At 45.6% G+C, this 26,919-nt stretch overlaps 1 protein-coding gene and 1 pseudogene across 1 annotated transcript in view; one reads left to right on the top strand and one right to left on the bottom strand.

Annotated features, from left to right (window-relative positions):
- The window catches only part of LOC147750732 (E3 SUMO-protein ligase KIAA1586-like), a 33,045-nt pseudogene extending 8,703 nt beyond the window's left edge, over positions 1 to 24,342 (top strand).
- ORC5 (origin recognition complex subunit 5) overlaps positions 1 to 26,238 on the bottom strand; it is a 333,695-nt gene extending 307,457 nt beyond the window's left edge. The window contains exon 1 of the mRNA XM_086967427.1: positions 25,984 to 26,238. Coding sequence (XP_086823553.1) covers positions 25,984 to 26,091 — 108 coding nt within the window. The 5' untranslated portion in view covers positions 26,092 to 26,238. The remainder of the gene's footprint in view (positions 1 to 25,983) is intronic.
- Between the last annotated feature and the right edge of the window lie 681 nt (positions 26,239 to 26,919).

The raw sequence follows: 26,919 nt of genomic DNA, 5'->3' as shown, positions 1-26,919 counted from the left end.
CGCGCGTTCCAGTTACAAATCGCCTGGAAGGATGCGCGTGGCCAGGACTGTCTCCTGGGAATGATACTCGCTGACATAAGATCTCGGCGGAGACGCGCTTACGCGCGTCTTTTAGCCGAGACCTAAAAACCAAGTAAAGCCACTTTGCATGTCTTTAAACAACTTCATACATATTGAGTAGTGCAACGCAGCACAAATGCTGCAAAATCGGCCCCCAGTAACAAAACCAGCAGAACTGGGCAGCATAATGACTCATTCTTAATAACGCATATATCACGGCAGAGTTCCTTGTACTCCCACTAGTTTTCCTGCAACAATAAAAGTCTCCAACACAACTCCCACTGTTTTTGACGCATTCACAGATTTACAAGGACTTGTAATCCTGGGAATGCGTCAAAATCTTGTGCTGCCCCAGGGGGGGCATAACTAGGAGAAATATCTTGATATCTCCTAGTTTTTTCCTCCTTCAAAGTGTGCTTTATTCTGCAGCACACATAGAAAGATGAAAAAGCCTCTCAATATGGTCCTTGTACAGGAAGGTGCCCCTTCCTGCATAAAAACAATCCTGCATGTAAAGGAGGCCCCCTTGCAGTATGGGGCAAGTTTGCCTGCGTTGACACTAGGCTGTCGAAATGGCGCCAGCGCAGGGGGAAAAGACAGGAATGCACCATATTGGATAAATACCGTGCATTCTTGCCCTTTCCCTGTGATACAGGGCAGTGCAGCAAAGTAACTTGCTGTGCTGCCCTGCGCCACCATTCCCATAAATATGTCACTAAGCTCACAAACTTCATGGTATCTCTGCTTCATAAACAATCACTTTTAGCATGTGCTGCCTGCTTTGGGGGCACTGTAATTATGCAGCAATGGAGGACAACATTATGTTGCAGTGTGGACTATATTATGCAGCAAAAAAAGACTGCACGGTTATGTAGTACATTTTCTGATACTTTATTATTTTGACATTTTTACACATACTAACAGTCTCGGGAAAGCTTTCACCTCATTAACACCTTGGCTGTGTCGAACGTTCAGCTCCAGTGCTGAACGTTCGAAAAACGGGTGGGGCAGTGTCAGCCAACGGACGTTCGAAGCACTACCAAGTTAGTGCACGCGACGACCATTGGCCGACGGCAGCAGCCAAGGGGTTAATCCCAGTGTAACATGCAAATGCAGCGGTGAGAAAGGTGACCAGTCAACCTTTGCACACGGCCTTCCACTTCACAGCAACACAATTCACGTGGTTTAGTAACTTTTGATCCGTTTGCGCTACAAACAATTTTTTTGATAAAACCATCAGATTACGCGGCAGATGTATCATGTGCAAAAATACGGCAGAGGTATAATTATGTGGAAAACATCTGCAAACTAGGATATTTTACCATTCATGTTTAAACATCTAATGCTGACCTTGTGCATACTGCGTAAAGCACATGAAAAAAATATAGGACTACAACTTTGCTTTGCTTGAGTGTCACAGAATGACGTAGTCAACAGTGCTCCCAGCACAGAAAACACTGACAATGAGGTACAAGTGTTAATTAAATGTAACTAGTATGCACACACTGCCTCGGCTAACTAAAATGCTTTATGCCATAACTTATCAACTTATTATGTTCCATGTCTGGTTTACCAGCTGCTATAAGATGTGTACTGCAGTAAGACATCAAGGGGGTTTACTTGGCCATTCAAGTAGTCCCTACTTTATTAGAAGGTGCAGGAACGGGCAGCAGAGCTTAATAGTTAGAATAGTGGTCTTTAAACCAGGATTTACTGGTGTCTTTCAGTTTTTTTTGTGCCTGAATTTAGTTATGGAACAATTTAATATTGAGGAGTTCCCATTCTGTAGATACCAGTGCAACATGATCAGTAGTTTCTAGCAAATTCATGTTAACTTTTATTTACCATTCCCTTCTTTATTTGAAAGGTTTCTCAGATCGTGCTGTTGCAGACACTCACCAGAAACCAGGAGGGTGTTTCTGTTCTCAAACCAGAAAGACGGGTCATCATCAAACCACGGCACTGCAAGGCTAGAGAGTGATCAGGTTTACTGCTAGATCGGAGGCAAATCAGTGTCACTGCATAGGCCGCAAAGCACAGTTGTCACAGAATCTCGGAAGTAGGGGTGCTTCCTAAATCTCTTCCGCCTGCCACATAAATTGCTGCTAACCCAGAAGCTTCGCAGTATTCGACTATCTTCAATTCAACATCAAGTTTTAAAGAGGTAAAGAGCCTCAGCCAGGTTCTGAGACTATCCAATGTACTCCCTCACATTTATTGGGACCTGCTTATTGATATAAACAATGTAGAATTTAATCGCCCCCATTATCCCATTGCATAAATGCATGTAAAAACAGGTTTCAAGTAAGCGCCTTAAGTGTGGGCTCACACATTTTAATTTACACTTTGGTTTTCATTGTCAAATGGCTAATATTCAATATAGTTCTTACCGTGGGATTAAAAAATGACATGGACTCTTACTTAAATTGTCTTGTGGGAAATCCCAATTTGTACCGACAGCCAGCATTTAAAATAAATCATGAGTTTTGGGTAAAATGTATGTATTTACACAATTATTTATGCAGATGCTTCAGTGGCTGCAGAAGAAAAATGCTCCAGCCACATCTCGCGAAACACAGAAGTCAACCGGCTCCAGATCGGAAGGACCAATGGCAAATGCAAATCAGGGTTTTGAAAGGCAAACAAGTGAAAGTGTCAGGATGCCCGAGAAGAGTCGCCTTCCTCACAGAAACATGGATAAACGCCTCCTCAGCCCACGACATCGCCATAGCCATCCCGGATGGCTACAAGATCACCCGGAGGGACCGCGTCAACCAAACCGGAGGAGGCATCGCCATCGTCCACAGAAACACCATCCGCACCTTCATTTCCAGATTCACACCGACCCCAAGACGACCCTCAGAGGCACCCTCATCTACAGACCCCCGGGACCAAGCACACAATTCAGCGAAGCCATCCCAGTCCGTCCGCACGCCCTCACCTCCACAGACTACATCCTCCTAGGGGACCTCAACTTCCACCTGGAGAACAACAAGGACTGCAACACCACCGCCCTGCTGGACAACCTCGCCAACCTCTGGCTCAAGCAACTGGTGAACACCCCCACCCACTACGCCCGCCACACACTCGACCCCATCTTCTCCAGCAAACACATCTCCTTCAGCCACTCAACCGGACTACACTGGACAGACCACAGCTGCGTCCACTTCAACTTCAGGAGAACCACGACGCACCACCACCCGCAACAGGTTCCCCGCAGAAGTTGGAGCAAGATCACCACCGACCAGCTCACCACCGCCCTCAGCCAGAACCCTCCCACCAACACGACAGACCCCAACGAAGCAGCCCTCAACCTCACACAGTGGCTTACCAACTGCGCCGACGAACTCGCACCACTGAAGAATCCTCCCAGCAGCCTGGCAGCAGGAAAGCCTCGTGGTTTACCAACGACCTCAAAAACGCCAAGAAAACCTGCTGCACCTTCGAGAAAGCCTGGCGGCACGACCAGACATCAGAACACATGACCGCCCTCAAGAACGCCACCCGCAAACACCACCAGCTAATCTGCACCACCAAGAAGACAACATTCAAAGAACGACTGGACAACAACACCCATAACAGCAAGAACTCTTCAGCATCGTTACAGAGCTCTCCAAACCCCAGCGCCTGTAACAACGACATCACACCCTCGCAAGACCTCTGCAACTCACTCGCCTCGTTCTTCCACCGAAAGATCGCCGACATACACAACAGCTTCGGCGAGCTGACCTCGCACCCAACCACCAATCCAGTGCCCCCACCACCACCCTTTGCACCTGGACCCCCGAGACCACCCAAGAACCACCCGCCTGATGACCACCATCCACACCGGCTCCCCTACCGACCCCTGCCCACACCAAATCTTCAACAAAGTCGACTCCATCATCCCACCCCAACTCCGGAACATCATCAACAGCTCCTTCGCATCCTCCACTTTTCCCGGAGAGTTGGAAACATGCCGAGCTGAGCGCCCTCCTGAAGAAACCCACAGCGGACCCCAAGGACCTGAAGAACTTACGCCCCATCTTGCTCCTCCCCTTTCCAGCCAAAGTCATCGAGAAGACCGTCAACAGACAACTCTCGGCCTTCCTCGAGACCAACGGATCCCTCGACCCCTCACAGTCGAGTTTCCGAGCAAACCACAGCACAGAGACCGCCCTCATCGCAGCCACCGACGACATCAGGTCCCTGCTAGACAACGGGGAAACTGCTGCCCTCATCCTCCTGGACCTCAGCAGCCTTCGACACCGTATGCCACCGCATCCTGATACAGCGCCTCAGCAACACCGGAATCCAAGGAGAGGCCCTGGAGTGGATCATCTCGTTCCTCGACGGAAGAACCCAGAGAGTCCGCCTCCCCCCGTTCCGATCCGCGGCCACCAAAGTCATCTGCGGCGTTCCGCAAGGATCCTCACTCAGCCCCACCCTCAACATCTACATGAGCCCTCTCGCAGCCACCGCACGACAACACAACCTCAACATCTCCTACGCCGACGGCACCCAGCTGATCCTCTCCCTCACCAACGACCCCGCCACCGCCAAAGCCAACCTCCAGGAAGGAATGAAAGACGTCACGGAATGGATGAAGATCAGCCGTCTGAAACTGAACTCAGACAAGACGGAAGTCCTCATCCTCGGACCATCTCCCTCCGCCTAGGACGACTCCTGGTGGCCCCCTGCCCTGGGCACCGCACCCAAGCCAACGGACCTCGCACGCAACCTGGGCTTCATCCTGGACTCCTCCCTCACGATGACCAAGCAAGTCAACGCCGTCTTGTCATCCTGCTTCAACACCCTGCACATCGCATGCTCTGAAAGATCTTCCGATGGATCCCCACCGAAACGAGGAAGACGGTCACCCAGGTCCTCGTCTCCAGCCGTCTGGACTACGGGAACACCCTCTACGCTGGAACCACAGCCAAACTCCAGAAAAGACTCCAACGCATTCAGAACGCTTCAGCACGACTCATCTTGGGACATCCCTCACCACAGCCACATCTCTGCCCACCTGAAAGACCTGCACTGGCTCCCCGCCAACAAGAGGATCATGTTCAGACTCCTCACCCACACACACAAGGCTCTCCACGACACGGGCCCGAAGTACCTCAACAGCCGCCTCACATTCTACACACCCACCCGCCGGCTCTGATCCACCAGCCTCGCCCTCGCCTCCGTCCCACGAATCCGCAAATACACCGTCAGAGGAAGATCCTTCTCCTACCTGGAAGCCAAGACATGGAACTCCCTCCCCACTCACCTACGGCTGACCCTGGACCATCTCTCCTTCATGAAACAACTCAAGACCTGGCTGTTTGAGCAGTAGCGACCCCCCCCTCCTCAGCGCCTTGAAGCCCTACAGGTGAGTAGCGCGCTATACAAATTCTGTTGATTGATTGAAGACAAAGTATTGATAGATGGCTGTGGCACCAACGACAGTCACATACTCCAAGGAAATGTGGTGGATAGTGTGGATCAAATTGATCACCCAGCCTGCTGGTCTACGGAACTGAATCGACTTTTACCGGTAAGGCGATGGCGACATGATAGTTTAAAACTTGCAGAGTATTTTAGGGATACAATTACCTCTGCTCACCACGCGCACTAAGACGTGTCAGCTCTTGGCCCCCACAGTCGCCCCGTGGTCATCGTTTTGATCAAATCAAAGCCAGTATTTTCGGCGACTACATCGAATTACCTGGTAAGAAACGCTGAGTTTTAAATGGTGATTTCCAGATCCAACTAAAACATTAAGCACTGACAAAATCCTTGTCCTTTACTCATTTTAGAATCAAGGATAAACAACCCCTTACATTCAGTAAGTATGAGATTGAGTATGACTGTAATGAAATCGTGTCATGAGTAAGCCACTTCAGTAAATTTATTTAATTGCTATACAGGTGGTCCCGCTCCGTGACTAATGTGGAATATATGAGGCACATCTTGCTACATTTAGAGAGGTAAGAGGCAGAGATGTGGGTGTTGAACCCATGCAGGTTTATGCACTAAGAGGTCACTCACTAATACAGGTCCCCATGTTTTTGTCATTCGCAGCTATTGGTCCTGACGAGAACTCCTTAAACCTGGAGTTCGAAACGCGTAGACCCCTTGATAACACGTTTCTCTCGTGGAAACTATTAGAGAATCGAACAAATCTGTACATTAAAGTGATTCATATGAAATTGTAGATCTATGGTTTCTCTTCCATATACGGTTTATAATTGTACAAAAAGTATGTTGTTTTGCCTTTTAGAGTGTTAGGAGTTTGAATGAGTTCACAGTATGATTGCAATGTCTTATTTGTATGAATGGTGTATATAGGTGATTTATGACATAATTATCTCTTGTATTGTGTATTTGTAATGTGCTTCAAAAAGCTTTTCTGAAAAGATAAAATATTTTGAAAAAATAACAAAATTGATGAATTGTGCAAATAAAATGCAGAGTTAAATTGATTGAGTCCAATCAGATAAATTCCTTCTTGCATACAGTCTTGTCCATATGCACGGTACAAAATAAGTGTATTTGAAATCACTTGGCAGTATTGGCATTTTCTTATTTTCCAAAGGCAAGCTTGGATGTAAAGTGTGCAGGAAGGTAAATCTTACAACAGAAACAAGTCAAGGTGTGCATTTTCCCAGGGAATGGGTAGATTGCTTGGTCATCCCATATGGCCCTTCTAAAGACAAGCAGCAAATTTCTCTGCGGAAAAAAATATTTCGTCATAAGAATAGCTCCTGTCATCTTAAGGCACTAGCTATTTTAGAACATAGGACCCGTGAAAGTATTCCACAGTACAATTTGAAAATGCAAATTAAAGTACATGAAGAGACATGACGTGTATTCAGAACTGCATACAAAATAGGCAAACATGAGCGCCCTTTTTTAGGTCTCGCTGAGCAATGCGTAAGTATTGCGGCGAGATTCTAGTAACCCGTCCGAAAACTCTACCAAAACTGCGGATTAGACACAGTTCATGTGAGACAGCCGGGTGCACAAGCCAGCCACGTCACACACCACCATTTGTCTGTGCCTCAGCATCAGACTTCAAAGGCTGCCGCTCCCCCCCCCCCAATCAGACTTCAAAGGCTGTCGCTCCCGCGCATCAGACTTCAAAGGAATGCACTCCCGCTCCCCTTGCCAAAGCAATGCCGAGAGCTTGTTTCTGGACGAAAGTGAGAGCTTACCGTGCTGGTTTACAGTAGCCTTGCTTCTCAAATGAGGTTGCTGTATTGCCATCTCTCTAGGGACACTCAGCTTGAAAACACTCGACTAGGTAGCTGCAATGCTACATCTGCTATGCTTTGCCTTTTATCACGTTGATCCCTCGCAGACTGTTCTGATTCTGCCCCTCCCGATTCTGAAACTGACCAACGCAGTGACCACGCAGTCTCTTCTCTCTGATGATGTCTGCCCTGCCACCATTTACTCGGACCCTCGCACTCACTCTCACACACTCACCCCCACACCCTCACTCACCCCCACACAACCCCCGCACTCTCCCTCCCCCTCCCTCACCCTCCCCCTCACCCTCCCCCTCACACCCACTCACACCCCTTCACCCTCACACCCCCTCACACCCCTTCACCCTCACACCCCCTCACACCCCTTCACCCTCACACCCCCTCACACCCCTTCACCCTCACACCCCCTCACACCCCTTCACCCTCACACCCCCTCACACCGTCACTCTCCCTCACACACCGTCACTCTCCCTCACACACCGTCACTCTCCCTCACACACCGTCACTCTCCCTCACACACCGTCACTCTCCCTCACACACCGTCACTCTCCCTCACACACCGTCACTCTCCCTCACACACCGTCACTCTCCCTCACACACCGTCACTCTCCCTCACACACCCACACCCTCACACACCCACCCACACCCCGTCACCCTCACATACCATCATACCCTCACCCCCCTCACAACCCCTCACACACCCTCTCACCCTCACCCAGCCTCATACACCCTCCCTCACCCTCACAACCCTCTCACCCTCAAAACCCCTCACATCCCCTCAACCTCACATCCACTCACCTCACCCACCCTCACTACCCCACATCCTCAACCCCACATCCTCACAACCCTCCACCCCCTCATACACCCCCACACCCTCACACACCATCACCCTCACAACTCCTCCCTCAACCGCACACCCTCACCCACCCCCCCACCCACCCCCTCACCCTCACCCTCAGACACCCTCACACACCACACCCACACCCCCCACAAACCCCCACACCGTCACCCTCACAACTCCTCACAACCCCTCACTCAACCGCACACCCTCACACACCTCCTCACCCTCACAACCCTTCACTCTCACACCCTCACACACCCCCACACCCTCCCACCCTCACTCACCCTCAACCTCACACCCCCACACCCTCACACCCCCCCTCACCCTCAGACCCCCCCTCACCTTCAGACCCCCCTCACCCTCAGACCCCTCACTCACACACTGTCACCCACCCTCACACCTCCTCACCCCTCACCCTCACAACCCCCACACCCCCTCTCTCACCCTCACACCCCCTCTCTCACCCTCACACCCCCTCTCTCACCCTCACACCCCCTCTCACCCTCACTCACCCTCACACCCCCTCACTCACACACTGTCACCCACCCTGTCGCACACCCTCACAACCCTCACTCATCCCCTCACCCTCACTCATCCCCTCACCCATCCCCTCACCCTCACAACCCCTCACTCACACCCCCACACAACACTCACACACCACTCATCCTCACACCCCCCCCACACACTCACACCCCACCCTCACTCACCCTCACTCACTCACCCTCACACACCCACCCTCACTCACCCTCACCCTCTCACCCTCACCCTCTCACCCTCACACCCCCACCTTCACATCCCCCTTTCTCACCCTCACACCCCCTCTCTCACCCTCACACCCCCCCTCTCACCCTCACACCCCCCCTCTCACCCTCACACCCCCCCTCTCACCCTCACACCCCCCCTCTCACCCTCACACCCCTCCTCTCACCCTCACACCCCTCCCTCACACCCCCCCCTCACCCTCAACCCCCCCTCTCACCCTCACACCCCCCCTCTCACCCTCACATCCCCCTCACCCTCACACACCCCTCACCCTCACACACCCCTCACCCTCACACACCCCCCCCTCACCCACCCCCCCCTCACCCTCACACCCCCCCTCTCACCCTCACACCCCCCTCTCACCCTCACACCCCCCTCTCACCCTCACACCCCCCCTCTCACCCTCACACCCCCCCTCTCACCCTCACACCCCCCCCTCTCACCCTCACACCCCCTCACTCACACACTGTCACCCACCCTGTCGCACACCCTCACTCACCCTCACAACCCTCACAACCCCTCACCCATCCCCTCACCCTCACTCATCCCCTCACTCATCCTCTCACACACCTCCTCACCCCCTCACACTCACAACCCCCCACCCTCACACCCTCACTCACCCTCACACCCCCACCCTCACACCCCTCACCCACCCTCACACCCCCTCACTCACACACACACACACCCTCCCCCTCACATCCCCTCCCCCTCACCAGCATAGCATAACACAACAAAACACAACATACCACAACAAAACACAACATACCACAACAAAACACAACATACCACAACAAAACACAACATACCACAACAAAAAAAAGCATAGGATAGCAAAATATAACACAGCACAGCATACCAAAAAACACAGCATACCAAAAAACACAGCATACCAAAAAACCAAAACACAGCATACCAAAAAACACAGCATACCAAAAAACCAAAACACAGCATACCAAAAAACACAGCATACCAAAAAACACAGCATACCAAAAAACACAGCATACCAAAAAACACAGCATACCAAAAAACACAGCATACCAAAAAACACAGCATACCAAAAAACACAGCATACCAAAAAACACAGCATACCAAAAAACACAGCATAACACAACTAAACACAGCATAACACAACTAAACATAGCATAACAAAACATAGCATAACAAAACAGCATAAAAAAACATAGCATAGCATAACAAAACAAAGCAAAGGATAGCAAAATTAACCCCTTCGCTGCGGGGCTAATTTCCCCACAGCGCGGGGGGAGGGGGGCCGCGCACGGCACGGCTGTGCTCATGACGAGCCCAGGCTCGCCATGCAGCACGGTGCTCGTGTGCTGGTGACGAGCCTGGGCTCGTCATGACCACGCCCGCGCAATGTAACGCTCAGCACAGCGGGGAAATTAGCCCCGCGTGTGAGCGTTCCACGGCTCATGACGAGCCTAGGCTAGTCACCAGCACACGAGCACCGTGCTGCATGACGAGCCTAGGCTCGTCATCAGCAGAGAAGGGGTTAAACATAGCATAACAAAACATAACAACACGTAACATAACAACACGTAGCATAACACAACATAGCATAACACAACATAGCATAACACAACATAGCATAACACAACATAGCATAACACAACATAGCATAACACAACATAGCATAACACAACATAGCATAACACAACATAGCATAACACAACATAGCATAACACAACATAGCATAACACAACATAGCATAACACAACATAGCATAACACACCATAGCATAACACACCATAGCATAACACACCATAGCATAACACACCATAGCATAACACACCATAGCATAACACACCATAGCATAACACAACATAGCATAACACAACATAGCATAACACAACATAGCATAACACAACATAGCATAACACAACATAGCATAACAACATAGCAACACAACATAGCAACACAACATAGCATAACACAACATAGCATAACACAACATAGCATAACAACATAGCATAACAACATAGCATAACAACATAGCATAACAACATAGCATAACAACATAGCATAACAACATAGCATAACAACATAGCATAACATAGCATAACAACATAGCATAACAACATAGCATAGCATAATATAGCATAACACAACATAGCATAACAACATAGCATAATAACATAGCATAATATAGCATAACACAACATAGCATAACACAACATAGCATAACACAACATAGCATAACACAACATAGCATAACACAACATAGCATAACACAACATAGCATAACAACATAGCATAACAACATAGCATAACAACATAGCATAACAACATAGCATAACACAACATAGCATAACACAACATAGCATAACACAACATAGCATAACACAACATAGCATAACACAACATAGCATAACACAACATAGCATAACACAACATAGCATAACACAACATAGCATAACACAACATAGCATAACACAACATAGCATAACACAACATAGCATAACACAACATAGCATAACACAACATAGCATAACACAACATAGCATAACACAACATAGCATAACACAACATAGCATAACACAACATAGCATAACACAACATAGCATAACACAACATAGCATAGCAAAACATAGCATAGCAAAACATAGCATAGCAAAACAAAACACAACGTAGCAAAACACAACATAGCAAAACACAACATAGCAAAACACAACAAAACATAGCAAAACACAACAAAACATAGCAAAACACAACAAAACACAACAACACAGCAAAACACAACTAAACATAGCAAAACACAACTAAACATAGCAAAACACAACTAAACATAGCAAAACACAACTAAACATAGCAAAACACAACTAAACATACCCTCACTCATACCCTCACCCTCACTCATACCCTCACCCTCACTCATACCCTCACCCTCACTCATACCCTCACCCTCACTCATACCCTCACCCTCACTCGTACCCTCACCCTCACTCGTACCCTCACCCTCACTCGTACCCTCACCCTCACTCATCCCCTCACCCTCACTCATCCCCTCACCCTCACTCATCCCCTCACCCTCACTTATCCCCTCACCCATCCCCTCACCCTCACAACCCCTCACTCTCACACCCCCACACACTCACACCCCACCCTTACTCACCCTCACACACCCACCCTCACACACCCACCCTCACCCTCACACCCCCACCTTCACACCCCCACCTTCACACCCCCTCCCTCACACCCCCTCTCTCACCCTCACACCCCCATCACCCCCCCACCCTCACACACCCTCACACCCCCCTCACCCTCGCACCCCTCCTCTCACCCTCACACCCCCCTCTCACCCTCACACTCCCCCTCTCACCCTCACACTCCCCCTCTCACCCTCACACCCCCTCTCACCCTCCCTCTCACCCTCACACCACCCCGCTCACCCTCACCCTCTCACCCTCACACACCCTCACACCCCCTCACCCACCCTCAACCTCACCCACCCTCACACACCCACACTCCCCCTCCCCCTCACCAGCATAGCATAACACAACATACCACAACAAAACACAACATACCACAACAAAACACAACATACCACAACAAAACACAACACACCACAACAAAACACAACAAAACAACATACCATATCAAAAAAAGCATAGGATAGCAAAATATAACCGCACAGCATACCAAAAAACACAGCATAACACAACTAAACATAGCATAACAAAACACAAAACATAGCATAACAAAACACAAAACATAGCATAACAAAACACAAAACATAGCATAACAAAACAGCATAACAAAACACAAAACATAGCATAACAAAACAGCATAAAAAAACATAGCATAGCATAACAAAACAAAGCACAGGATAGCAAAATTAAACATAGCATAACAAAACATAACAACACGTAGCATAACACAACATAGCATAACACAACATAGCATAACACAACATAGCATAACACAACATAGCATAACACAACATAGCATAACAACATAGCATAACAACATAGCATAATATAGCATAACACAACATAGCATAACACAACATAGCATAACACAACATAGCATAACACAACATAGCATAACACAACATAGCATAGCATAACATAGCAAAACACAACATAGCAAAACACAGCAAAACACAACATAGCAAAACATAGCAAAACACAACATAGCAAAACACAACATAGCAAAACACAACATAGCAAAACACAACATAGCAAAACACAACATAGCATAACACAACATAGCAAAACACAACATAGCATAGCATAACATAGCAAAACACAACATAGCAAAACACAGCAAAACACAACATAGCAAAACATAGCAAAACACAACATAGCAAAACATAGCAAAACACAACATAGCAAAACACAACATAGCAAAACACAACATAGCAAAACACAACATAGCAAAACACAACATAGCAAAACACAACATAGCAAAACACAACATAGCAAAACACAACATGGCAAAACACAACATGGCAAAACACAACATAGCAAAACACAACATAGCAAAACACAACATAGCAAAACACAACATAGCAAAACACAGCAAAACACAACAAAACACAACAAAACACAACAAAGCATAGCAAAACACAACAAAACATAGCAAAACACAGCAAAACACAACAAAACACAACTAAACATAGCAAAACACAACTAAACATACCCATACCCTCACTCATACCCTCACCCTCACTCATCCACTCACCCATCCCCCTCACCCTCACTCATCCCCTCACCCACCCCCTCACCCTCACAACCCCTAACTCTCACACCTCCACACAACACACACACCACTCATCCTCACACACCCCCCACACACTCACACCCCACCCTCACTCACCCTCACACCCCCACCTTCACACCCCCTCTCTCACCCTCACACCCCCTCTCTCACCCTCACACCCCCACCCTCACACCCCCTCTCACCCTCACACCCCCCTCACCCCCCACCCTCACACCCCCCCTCACCCTCGCACCCCCCCTCACCCTCGCACCCCCCCTCTCACCCTCACACTCCCCCTCACACTCCCCCTCTCACCCTCACACTCCCCCTCTCACCCTCACACTCCCCCTCTCACCCTCACACTCCCCCTCTCACCCTCACACTCCCCCTCTCACCCTCACACTCCCCCTCACACCCCCCCTCTCACCCTCACACCCCCCTCTCACCCTCACACCCCCCTCTCACCCTCACACCCCCACCTTCACACCCCCACACCCCCACCCTCACCCTCACACCCCCACCCTCACACCCCCTCTCACCCTCACACCCCCCTCACCCCCCACCCTCACACCCCCCCTCACCCTCGCACCCCCCCCTCACCCTCGCACCCCCCCTCTCACCCTCGCACCCCCCCTCACACTCCCCCTCTCACCCTCACACTCCCCCTCTCACCCTCACACTCCCCCTCTCACCCTCACACTCCCCCTCACACTCCCCCTCTCCCCCTCACACCCCCCTCTCATCCTCACACCCCCCTCTCACCCTCACACCCCCCTCACACCACCCCTCTCACCCTCACACCCCCTCACTCACACACTGTCACACACTGTCACCCACCCTGTCGCACACCCTCACTCACCCTCACAACCCTCACATCCCCTCACCCATCCCCTCACCCTTACTCATCCCCTCACCCTCACTCATCCCCTCACTCATCCTCTCACCCTCACAACCCCTCACTCTCACACCCTCACACACCCAACACTCATCCTCACACACCCTCACAACCCCACCCTCACACCCCCACTCACCCTCACACCCCCACCCTCACACACCCTCAACCTCACCCACCCTCACTCACACACACTCCCCCTCACATCCCCTCCCCCTCACCAGCATAGCATAACACAACATACCATAACAAAACACAACATACCATAACAAAACACAACATACCATAACAAAACACAACATACCATAACAAAACACAACATACCATAACAAAACACAACATACCATAACAAAACACAACATACCATAACAAAACACAACATACCACAACAAAACACAACATACCATAACAAAACACAACATACCACAACAAAACACAACAAAACACAACAAAACACAACAAAACACAACAAAACACAACAAAACACAACAAAACACAACAAAACACAACAAAACACAACATACCACAACAAAACACAACAAAACACAACATACCATATCAAAAAAAGCATAGGATAGCAAAATATAACAGCACAGCATACCAAAAAACACAGCATACCAAAAAACACAGCATAACACAACTAAACATAGCATAACAAAACACAAAACATAGCATAACAAAACATAGCATAACAAAACATAGCATAACAAAACATAGCATAACAAAACATAGCATAACAAAACAGCATAAAAAAACATAGCATAGCATAACAAAACAATGCAAAGGATAGCAAAATTAAACATAGCATAACAAAACACAACAACACGTAGCATAACACAACACGTAGCATAACACAACATAGCATAACACAACATAGCATAACACAACATAGCATAACACAACATAGCATAACACAACATAGCATAACACAACATAGCATAACAACATAGCATAACAACATAGCATAACAACATAGCATAACAACATAGCATAACAACATAGCATAACAACATAGCATAACAACATAGCATAACAACATAGCATAACAACATAGCATAACACAACATAGCATAACACAACATAGCATAACACAACATAGCATAACACAACATAGCATAACACAACATAGCATACCACAACAAAACACAACATACCACAACAAAACACAACATACCACAACAAAACAACAACACAACATACCACAACAAAACACAACATACCACAATAAAACACAACATACCACAATAAAACAACAACACAACATACCACAACAAAACACAACATACCACAATAAAACACAACATACCACAATAAAACACAACATACAACAAAACAACAACACAACATACCACAACAAAACACAACATACCACAACAAAACACAACATACCACAACAAAACAACAACACAACATACCACAACAAAACACAACATACCACAACAAAACACAACATACCACAACAAAACAACAACACAACATACCACAACAAAACACAACATACCACAATAAAACACAACATACCACAATAAAACACAACATACCACAAAAAAACACAACATACCACAACAAAACACAACATACCACAACAAAACACAACATACCACAACAAAACACAACATACCACAACAAAACAACAAAACACAACATACCACAACAAAACACAACATACCATATCAAAAAAAGCATAGGATAGCAAAATATAACAGCACAGCATACCAAAAAACACAGCATACCAAAAAACATAGCAAAACACAACTAAACATAGCAAAACACAACTAAACATACCCTCACTCATACCCTCACCCTCACTCATACCCTCACCCTCACTCATACCCTCACCCTCACTCATACCCTCACCCTCACTCATACCCTCACCCTCACTCGTACCCTCACCCTCACTCGTACCCTCACCCTCACTCGTACCCTCACCCTCACTCATCCCCTCACCCTCACTCATCCCCTCACCCTCACTCATCCCCTCACCCTCACTCATCCCCTCACCCTCACTTATCCCCTCACCCATCCCCTCACCCTCACAACCCCTCACTCTCACACCCCCACACACTCACACCCCACCCTTACTCACCCTCACACACCCACCCTCACACACCCACCCTCACCCTCACACCCCCACCTTCACACCCCCACCTTCACACCCCCTCCCTCACACCCCCTCTCTCACCCTCACACCCCCATCACCCCCCCACCCTCACACACCCTCACACCCCCCTCACCCTCGCACCCCTCCTCTCACCCTCACACCCCCCTCTCACCCTCACACTCCCCCTCTCACCCTCACACTCCCCCTCTCACCCTCACACTCCCCCTCTCACCCTCACACCCCCTCTCACCCTCCCTCTCACCCTCACACCACCCCACTCACCCTCACCCTCTCACCCTCACACACCCTCACACCCCCTCACCCACCCTCAACCTCACCCACCCTCACACACCCACACTCCCCCTCCCCCTCACCAGCATAGCATAACACAACATACCACAACAAAACACAACATACCACAACAAAACACAACATACCACAACAAAACACAACACACCACAACAAAACACAACAAAACAACATACCATATCAAAAAAAGCATAGGATAGCAAAATATAACCGCACAGCATACCAAAAAACACAGCATAAAACAACTAAACATAGCATAACAAAACACAAAACATAGCATAACAAAACACAAAACATAGCATAACAAAACACAAAACATAGCATAACAAAACAGCATAACAAAACACAAAACATAGCATAACAAAACAGCATAAAAAAACATAGCATAGCATAACAAAACAAAGCACAGGATAGCAAAATTAAACATAGCATAACAAAACATAACAACACGTAGCATAACACAACATAGCATAACACAACATAGCATAACACAACATAGCATAACACAACATAGCATAACACAACATAGCATAACAACATAGCATAATATAGCATAACACAACATAGCATAACACAACATAGCATAACACAACATAGCATAACACAACATAGCATAACACAACATAGCATAACACAACATAGCAAAACACAACATAGCATAGCATAACATAGCAAAACACAACATAGCAAAACACAGCAAAACACAACATAGCAAAACATAGCAAAACACAACATAGCAAAACATAGCAAAACACAACATAGCAAAACACAACATAGCAAAACACAACATAGCAAAACACAACATAGCAAAACACAACATAGCAAAACACAACATAGCAAAACACAACATGGCAAAACACAACATGGCAAAACACAACATAGCAAAACACAACATAGCAAAACACAACATAGCAAAACACAACATAGCAAAACACAACATAGCAAAACACAGCAAAACACAACAAAACACAACAAAACACAACAAAGCATAGCAAAACACAACAAAACATAGCAAAACACAGCAAAACACAACAAAACACAACTAAACATAGCAAAACACAACTAAACATACCCATACCCTCACTCATACCCTCACCCTCACTCATCCACTCACCCATCCCCCTCACCCTCACTCATCCCCCCCCACCCTCACTCATCCCCTCACCCACCCCCACACCCACACATCCCACCCACCCTCACCCTCACAACCCCCACACCCCCACCACCTCCACCCTCACACCCCCCTCACACCCCCTCACACCCCCTCCTCACCCTCACACCCCCTCCCACACCCACCTCACCCCCACTCCTCACCCTCACACCCCACCCTCACCCTCGCACCCCCCCTCACCCCCCCACCCCCCCTCACACCCATCCTCACACCCCTCACCCCCCCTCCTCCTCACACCCCCTACACCCCCCTCTCACCCCCTCACACCCCCTCTCACCCTCACACCTCACCCTCACACTCCCCCTCACTCCCCCTCTCACCCTCACACTCCCCCCTCTACCCCCCTCTCACCCTCACACCCCCCTCTCACCCTCACACCCCCCTCTCACCCTCACACCCCCACCTTCACACCCCCTCTCTCACCCTCACACCCCCTCTCTCACCCTCACACCCCCACCCTCACCCTCACACCCCCACCCTCACACCCCCTCTCACCCTCACACCCCCCTCACCCCCCACCCTCACACCCCCCCTCACCCTCGCACCCCCCCCTCACCCTCGCACCCCCCCTCTCACCCTCACACTCCCCCTCACACTCCCCCTCACACTCCCCCTCTCACCCTCACACTCCCCCTCTCACCCTCACACTCCCCCTCACACTCCCCCTCTCCCCCTCACACCCCCCTCTCATCCTCACACCCCCCTCTCACCCTCACACCCCCCTCACACCACCCCTCTCACCCTCACACCCCCTCACTCACACACTGTCACACACTGTCACCCACCCTGTCGCACACCCTCACTCACCCTCACAACCCTCACATCCCCTCACCCATCCCCTCACCCTTACTCATCCCCTCACCCTCACTCATCCCCTCACTCATCCTCTCACCCTCACAACCCCTCACTCTCACACCCTCACACACCCAACACTCATCCTCACACACCCTCACAACCCCACCCTCACACCCCCACTCACCCTCACACCCCCACCCTCACACACCCTCAACCTCACCCACCCTCACTCACACACACTCCCCCTCACATCCCCTCCCCCTCACCAGCATAGCATAACACAACATACCATAACAAAACACAACATACCATAACAAAACACAACATACCATAACAAAACACAACATACCATAACAAAACACAACATACCATAACAAAACACAACATACCACAACAAAACACAACATACCACAACAAAACACAACATACCACAACAAAACACAACAAAACACAACAAAACACAACAAAACACAACAAAACACAACAAAACACAACAAAACACAACATACCACAACAAAACACAACAAAACACAACATACCATATCAAAGAAAGCATAGGATAGCAAAATATAACAGCACAGCATACCAAAAAACACAGCATACCAAAAAACACAGCATAACACAACTAAACATAGCATAACAAAACACAAAACATAGCATAACAAAACATAGCATAACAAAACATAGCATAACAAAACATAGCATAACAAAACATAGCATAACAAAACAGCATAAAAAAACATAGCATAGCATAACAAAACAATGCAAAGGATAGCAAAATTAAACATAGCATAACAAAACACAACAACACGTAGCATAACACAACACGTAGCATAACACAACATAGCATAACACAACATAGCATAACACAACATAGCATAACACAACATAGCATAACACAACATAGCATAACACAACATAGCATAACAACATAGCATAACAACATAGCATAACAACATAGCATAACAACATAGCATAACAACATAGCATAACAACATAGCATAACACAACATAGCATAACACAACATAGCATAACACAACATAGCATAACACAACATAGCATAACACAACATAGCATAACACAACATAGCATAACACAACATAGCATACCACAACAAAACACAACATACCACAACAAAACACAACATACCACAACAAAACAACAACACAACATACCACAACAAAACACAACATACCACAATAAAACACAACATACCACAATAAAACAACAACACAACATACCACAACAAAACACAACATACCACAATAAAACACAACATACCACAATAAAACACAACATACAACAAAACAACAACACAACATACCACAACAAAACACAACATACCACAACAAAACACAACATACCACAACAAAACAACAACACAACATACCACAACAAAACACAACATACCACAACAAAACACAACATACCACAACAAAACAACAACACAACATACCACAACAAAACACAACATACCACAATAAAACACAACATACCACAATAAAACACAACATACCACAAAAAAACACAACATACCACAACAAAACACAACATACCACAACAAAACAACAAAACACAACATACCACAACAAAACACAACATACCATATCAAAAAAAGCATAGGATAGCAAAATATAACAGCACAGCATACCAAAAAACACAGCATACCAAAAAACACAGCATAACACAACTAAACACAGCATAACACAACTAAACATATCATAACAAAACACAAAACATAGCATAACAAAACAGCATAAAAAAACATAGCATAACAAAACAAAGCAAAGGATAGCAAAATTAAACATAGCATAACAAAACACAACAACACAACATGCAGCATAACACAACATGCAGCATAACAACATAGCATAACAACATAGCATAACAACATAGCATAACACAACATAGCATAACACAACATAGCATAACACAACATAGCATAACACAACATAGCATAACACAACATAGCATAACACAACATAGCATAACACAACATAGCATAACACAACATAGCATAACACAACATAGCATAACAACATAGCATAACACAACATAGCATAACACAACATAGCATAACAACATAGCATAACAACATAGCATAACATAGCATAACAACATAGCATAACACAACATAGCATAACACAACATAGCATAACACAACATAGCATAACACAACATAGCATAACACAACATAGCATAACACAACATAGCATAACACAACATAGCATAACACAACATAGCATAACACAACACAACATAGCAAAACACAACACAACACAGCAAAACACAACACAACACAGCAAAACACAACACAACATAGCAAAACACAACACAACACAGCAAAACACAACATAGCAAAACACAACATAGCAAAACACAACATAGCAAAACACAACATAGCAAAACACAACATAGCAAAACACAACATAGCAAAACACAACATAGCAAAACAACATAGCATAACACAACATAGCATAACACAACATAGCATAACACAACATAGCATAACAACATAGCATAACACAACATAGCATAACACAACATAGCATAACAACATAGCATAACAACATAGCATAACAACATAGCATAACATAGCATAACAACATAGCATAACACAACATAGCATAACACAACATAGCATAACACAACATAGCATAACACAACATAGCATAACACAACATAGCATAACACAACATAGCATAACACAACATAGCATAACACAACATAGCATAACACAACACAACATAGCAAAACACAACACAACACAGCAAAACACAACACAACACAGCAAAACACAACACAACATAGCAAAACACAACACAACACAGCAAAACACAACATAGCAAAACACAACATAGCAAAACACAACATAGCAAAACACAACATAGCAAAACACAACATAGCAAAACACAACATAGCAAAACACAACATAGCAAAACACAACATAGCAAAACACAACATAGCAAAACACAACATAGCAAAACACAACATAGCAAAACACAACATAGCAAAACACAACACAGCAAAACACAACAAAACACAACAAAACACAACAAAACACAACAAAACACAACAAAACACAACAAAACACAACAAAACACAACAAAACACAGCAAAACACAACAAAACATAGCAAAACACAACAAAACATAGCAAAACACAACTAGACATAGCACAACACAACTAAACATAGCACAACACAACTAAACATAACACAACTAAACATAGCACAACACAACATAGCACAACACAACATAGCAAAACACAACATAGCAAAACACAACATAGCAAAACACAACATAGCAAAACACAACATAGCAAACAAAACATAGCAAAACAACTAAACATAGCACAACACAACTAAACATAGCACAACACAACTAAACATAGCATAGCTTAAACAAACATTATAGCATAGCAAAACATAGCATACCAAACAAAGCATAGCATAACAAAGCATAGCATAACAAAGCATAGCATAACAAAGCATAGCATAACAAAGCATAGCATAACAAAGCATAGCATAACAAAGCATAGCATAACAAAGCATAGCATAACAAAGCATAGCATAACAAAGCGTAGCATAACAAAGCGTAGCATAACAAAGCGTAGCATAACAAAGCATAGCATAACAAAGCATAGCATAACAAAGCATAGCATAGCATAGCATAACAAATCAAAGCATAGGATAGCAAAACATAGCATAGCATACAGCATCACTCCGCACCACCACAGTATCACTCAGGGGCACTACAACATCACTATGCCCTACCAGAGCATCACTGAAGGCCACAGCATCACTCGTTCGCCATCAAAACATCACTCAGCGCCACCACAGCACCAATCTGTGCAACCATTCAATACCAGGTTCACATATGTTCTCAATGTTTCAAGCTTTATTACAAATGTAACAAAAAGATGTTAATATTTCACTTCTGTACTTGGATTTTGTCCCAATAAAACAGACTGAACATAATCTTCACAAAAGTTATTCACAAAACTTTAAGCTAGTGCCATTATAAATTACAATAACTTTCATTTAAGTATTAATTATTGAAAAAAAAATGTAAAGCCATTGTTATTTGTAATATCAAATACATGTAAGTCACGTAAATACAATACATATTGCATTACAAATGCTATAGGTGTCACATTTGTGAAATTTATAACTATTGGCATCGTAAATGACAAAGCTATTAATTTCACTATTTTCAAAAACAAAACATGAATAAAAGAAATTGTCATTTACAATACCAATAGCTCAAACTTTCCTAATGCGAGACCTATTGCATTGCATATGCTTGTCTGATATGCCGTTGGATATTGAGGTTCAAAGATGAATGGTGCAGACTTGGGCAGAGTCTTGCATTCAGATCACAGCTGTGCTGACATAATAGACCATATTGCTGCTACAATTAGGTCAAGGCTGATTGATTTTATCTTGCAGAATGAATAAAAAATAAGCCTCATGATAGATGAATCTACCACAGTTAGTAAGTTGACCACACTAATTATCTGTGTAAGAGCATGTATTGATAAAGCAGATGAGGCACAGACCTTTTTCTTAGACCTTGTTGAGCTGCCAAGCATAGCAGCAGATATAATCTTAGATACCTTACTTGCATGCTTGCAGAGACATGGTTTTACTGATAAGTATTTAAAAATGCATTTGGTTCAGCTTGTAACAGATGGGGCTTCCAACAGGATAGGTAGGAAATACGGTGTGGCAACTCTTCAGAAACTGAAATATCCACCAGTTGAGTGTATGGCACTGTGCTAACCATAAGCTGGAGCTTGCCATGGGTGATGTTTGTAAAGAAGTCACAGGCATTAATCAGCTTAAAAGGTTTTTTTTGGATAAACTTTATACCACCTACCATGCCTCTCCGGAAAATCAGAGAGAGCTTGGGGAATGTGCTCTGGAGATAGAAGTAAGACTTCTGGCAATTGGAAAGGTGCTAGATGTATGTTGGGTGTCCTCAAGTGAAATATCTGTGAGAGCTGTTTGGAATAACTACAAAGCACTTAGTAAACATTTCATGGAATCTTCCAAAGACTCAACGAGGAGTAGCATTGATCAGAGGAAATATGCTGGTTTAAACCATTTATTAACCTCCCTGGTGTTTGTTGAAAATATGGGCATATTATATGATGCTCTCACAGAATTGGGTGACCTATCCAGAAGGCTGCAGCGGCGTGATATGACCATATATGAGGCCGATCGTTCAATACTGGTGCAGATTTTAGTGTTTGAATCAATGGCTGATTCACCTGGGCCCTTTGCCACAACTGCATTAAATGCTGCTGAACGGATGCAGTTTGGTGTTGTAGGACTGCAACAGAACACAGGCTGTGTTAGAGTTTCAGTGAGATTGGTAGACTGTGCACATCAAGACTTTCAAGGTAAACAGGCCATTAGTATAATTATGAGAATTCAAAAGATGTAAAGTTCTTGGTGTTGTCCACCAGTTTAATGTTCCTCTGTACTGGCCAACACGTGTTTCATCGCATTCTTGGAGTCCGGAAAAATTAAATATGTGCCCCTTTTCGAACACCAGCTAATCCGTCCATTAGAATATTTACCAAATTCCCCTCACCAATCCTCGCTTAACTCTATACAGCGGTGTAGTCTAGTATTTCTTCTAGATACAGACATGCTTTGTACTAGGAGAAAATATACCGCCGAAACTCAAAATCACCCGGACATTACTGTGTTGTCTAGTGCAGGGGCTTCGCTGTTATTGTGCAATTTGTGTGGATCTCCTTGGTCCAACCTTGAGCGGTTGTGAGGGATTACCGCCCGCCCTTTTGCCTAGACTTTTGTACTTAATATTAGTAGACACATTGCGGTTACTCAGGTGTGCGCCTTGTCAGTTCTGGAAAACCCCCCCAATACCCTCCCAGCTGTATAACTAGAACACAGGCTGTGTTAGCATGAATAGGGCACAGTTCTTTCGGAGCTTAGCAAATAACCTGCGGAAAAGGATGACAATGTCTAATGCATCAAATGTTTCTAGATGCACAACCAATGACCAAATTGAATACAAAGAGTTAGAACACAGAATGAAACTCCTACAACCAGTTTATTGGCCAGATCCAGTAGACATTTTATACGGTGAGGGAGAATTACAAAACTTTGTAGCAAGTTGCATGTATTTGATACTAGGCAGTACATCTTGGTTTCAGAGAGTACAAACAAAATAAAAATTGCATCCCTGAAAGCCTGAAACCATTAGTGCACATTCTAAATACCTTTTGTACCTCAACTGGGCTTTAGTGTAATGAATGATGTGCTCATACCACTGCGGGAAAGAATATCAATCAATCGTCTGTCTTCTATAATGTTCATAAAAATCGTGGGGCCTCCTGTCATAGTATTTGAACCTGAATTTTATGTTCAGAAATGGTTAGAAAAGGGGGGAGAAGTGCAAATGAAAGAAACTGCAAGGCTCGGAGACAAATGGCTTATGATTCCACTTATAAGCGTATTTGGAATATTCTGTGATTCGAAATATGTCCCACATTGTAAATGAACTCAATATAAACAACTTATATATTGAACCTCAAATAAACATGTTTATCGATTGTTTGAATTAAATAACGTTATAAGCTGTAACTGGTCAGTGAAATGCCAAGTGCACTAAAAATTGGTTTGTTTGCTATATCTAGCCACTGACTCCTTTAACTTCAACTCCAGATTCTCAATTGTGGCCCGCTGTAAACACATACAGGCGACTCAATAAACGTATGCATTACACATGAGCAATAGGCTACACCCCAAAAAAAAGAAAACGTCAAAACTTGAAATAGCAAACATGCGTAGGGAATGCAAAATCAAGTAAGAAATGGAAAAAACTGGAATTACATCGCTGGCACGGATTACTTTAACTTCTTTTACTTTCATTGTTCAAAAATCGCTCGGTGTTTTGCATGACCTGTGACACTGGGGAGCGAGTAGGTGAATGGGAAAGGTCTGCACCATGCAAGGCAAAAACGGACCAAGTGGCCATAGTGGGGTGCTCAGGAACACGGTCTGAAAAGCAAAAGGATGACAGCGGCTGACATTGATTTAAGGTTATGTTCAGTACCTCCCCGAAGATGCTGAGCAAGGAGGACACCTGTGCCTCGCGACATACGACCGCCTCCTCCAGTGTTCGGAGCTCGGCCTCGGAGTAGCCCTGATGTTGAAATGCCATGGCTCTTATGTCTTGCGCAGGGCAGGTTCAGGCACCTGAAGCATACCGCATCAACACACATGAAATAAACAACGCGACTGCGTCCTTTCAAAGCCAGGCGGGCTGTCAGGTCCGTAAACCACGCGAGACTTCAAGACCAATCTACCCCGACCTCCTATCCTACTTCCTCGCATCACGTGCCATGCATGGGCGGGGCGAGTCTCCGTGCGATTAAAATTACGGAGTGACTGTTAGTGTTTGAGCAAGTAGTCGTGCCTTTTTTACGGTAGTACCAACATCAAACGTGGCTTACGCAAGAGGTGACCAACGCCGAGTCACGTCATTCCTGCTCGTTAGAAGTATGCTGACGAAGGAAAGCTCTTAAATTTCACAGGAGAATAATCCGAAATAGACACAGAATTGAGACCGAGCTTCACATGATCAGTTCAAAGATGGAAAGGGAAAAGGGACGAATTACGCAACTTTTGTCTGGTCGTAACAGCCATCTTGAAGTGGTCAGTAAAGAAGTCTTTCTTGGGTAGCGCCGAGGAGAGGAACAACAAACATTGCCAACGTTGCAGATTGCTTATGTGTGACATTTTCATTGTAATTATGAGTGTCATTCAATTACTATCAGTGGCATTTTCTCGAGAGCTCAAACAGCGAAGACAAGAAAAACATACATTTCAGAAATTACACCCATTTGAGCAACGAGAAGTAGTAAGACGATCTTGAAACTGATGTACAGCACCTGAAATGGAAGGGCACTAACCGAGTCTCTTTGTAAACTGATCATGCAGTAAAACAATTGTGTAACTGTGATATTATACAGTAAACATATCTTTCAGC

This window comes from Lissotriton vulgaris, chromosome 1_1 (genome assembly GCF_964263255.1).
Source record: "Lissotriton vulgaris chromosome 1_1, aLisVul1.2, whole genome shotgun sequence".
Taxonomy (NCBI): Eukaryota; Metazoa; Chordata; class Amphibia; order Caudata; family Salamandridae; genus Lissotriton; species Lissotriton vulgaris.
This window is presented reverse-complemented; position numbering and strand designations above follow the sequence as displayed.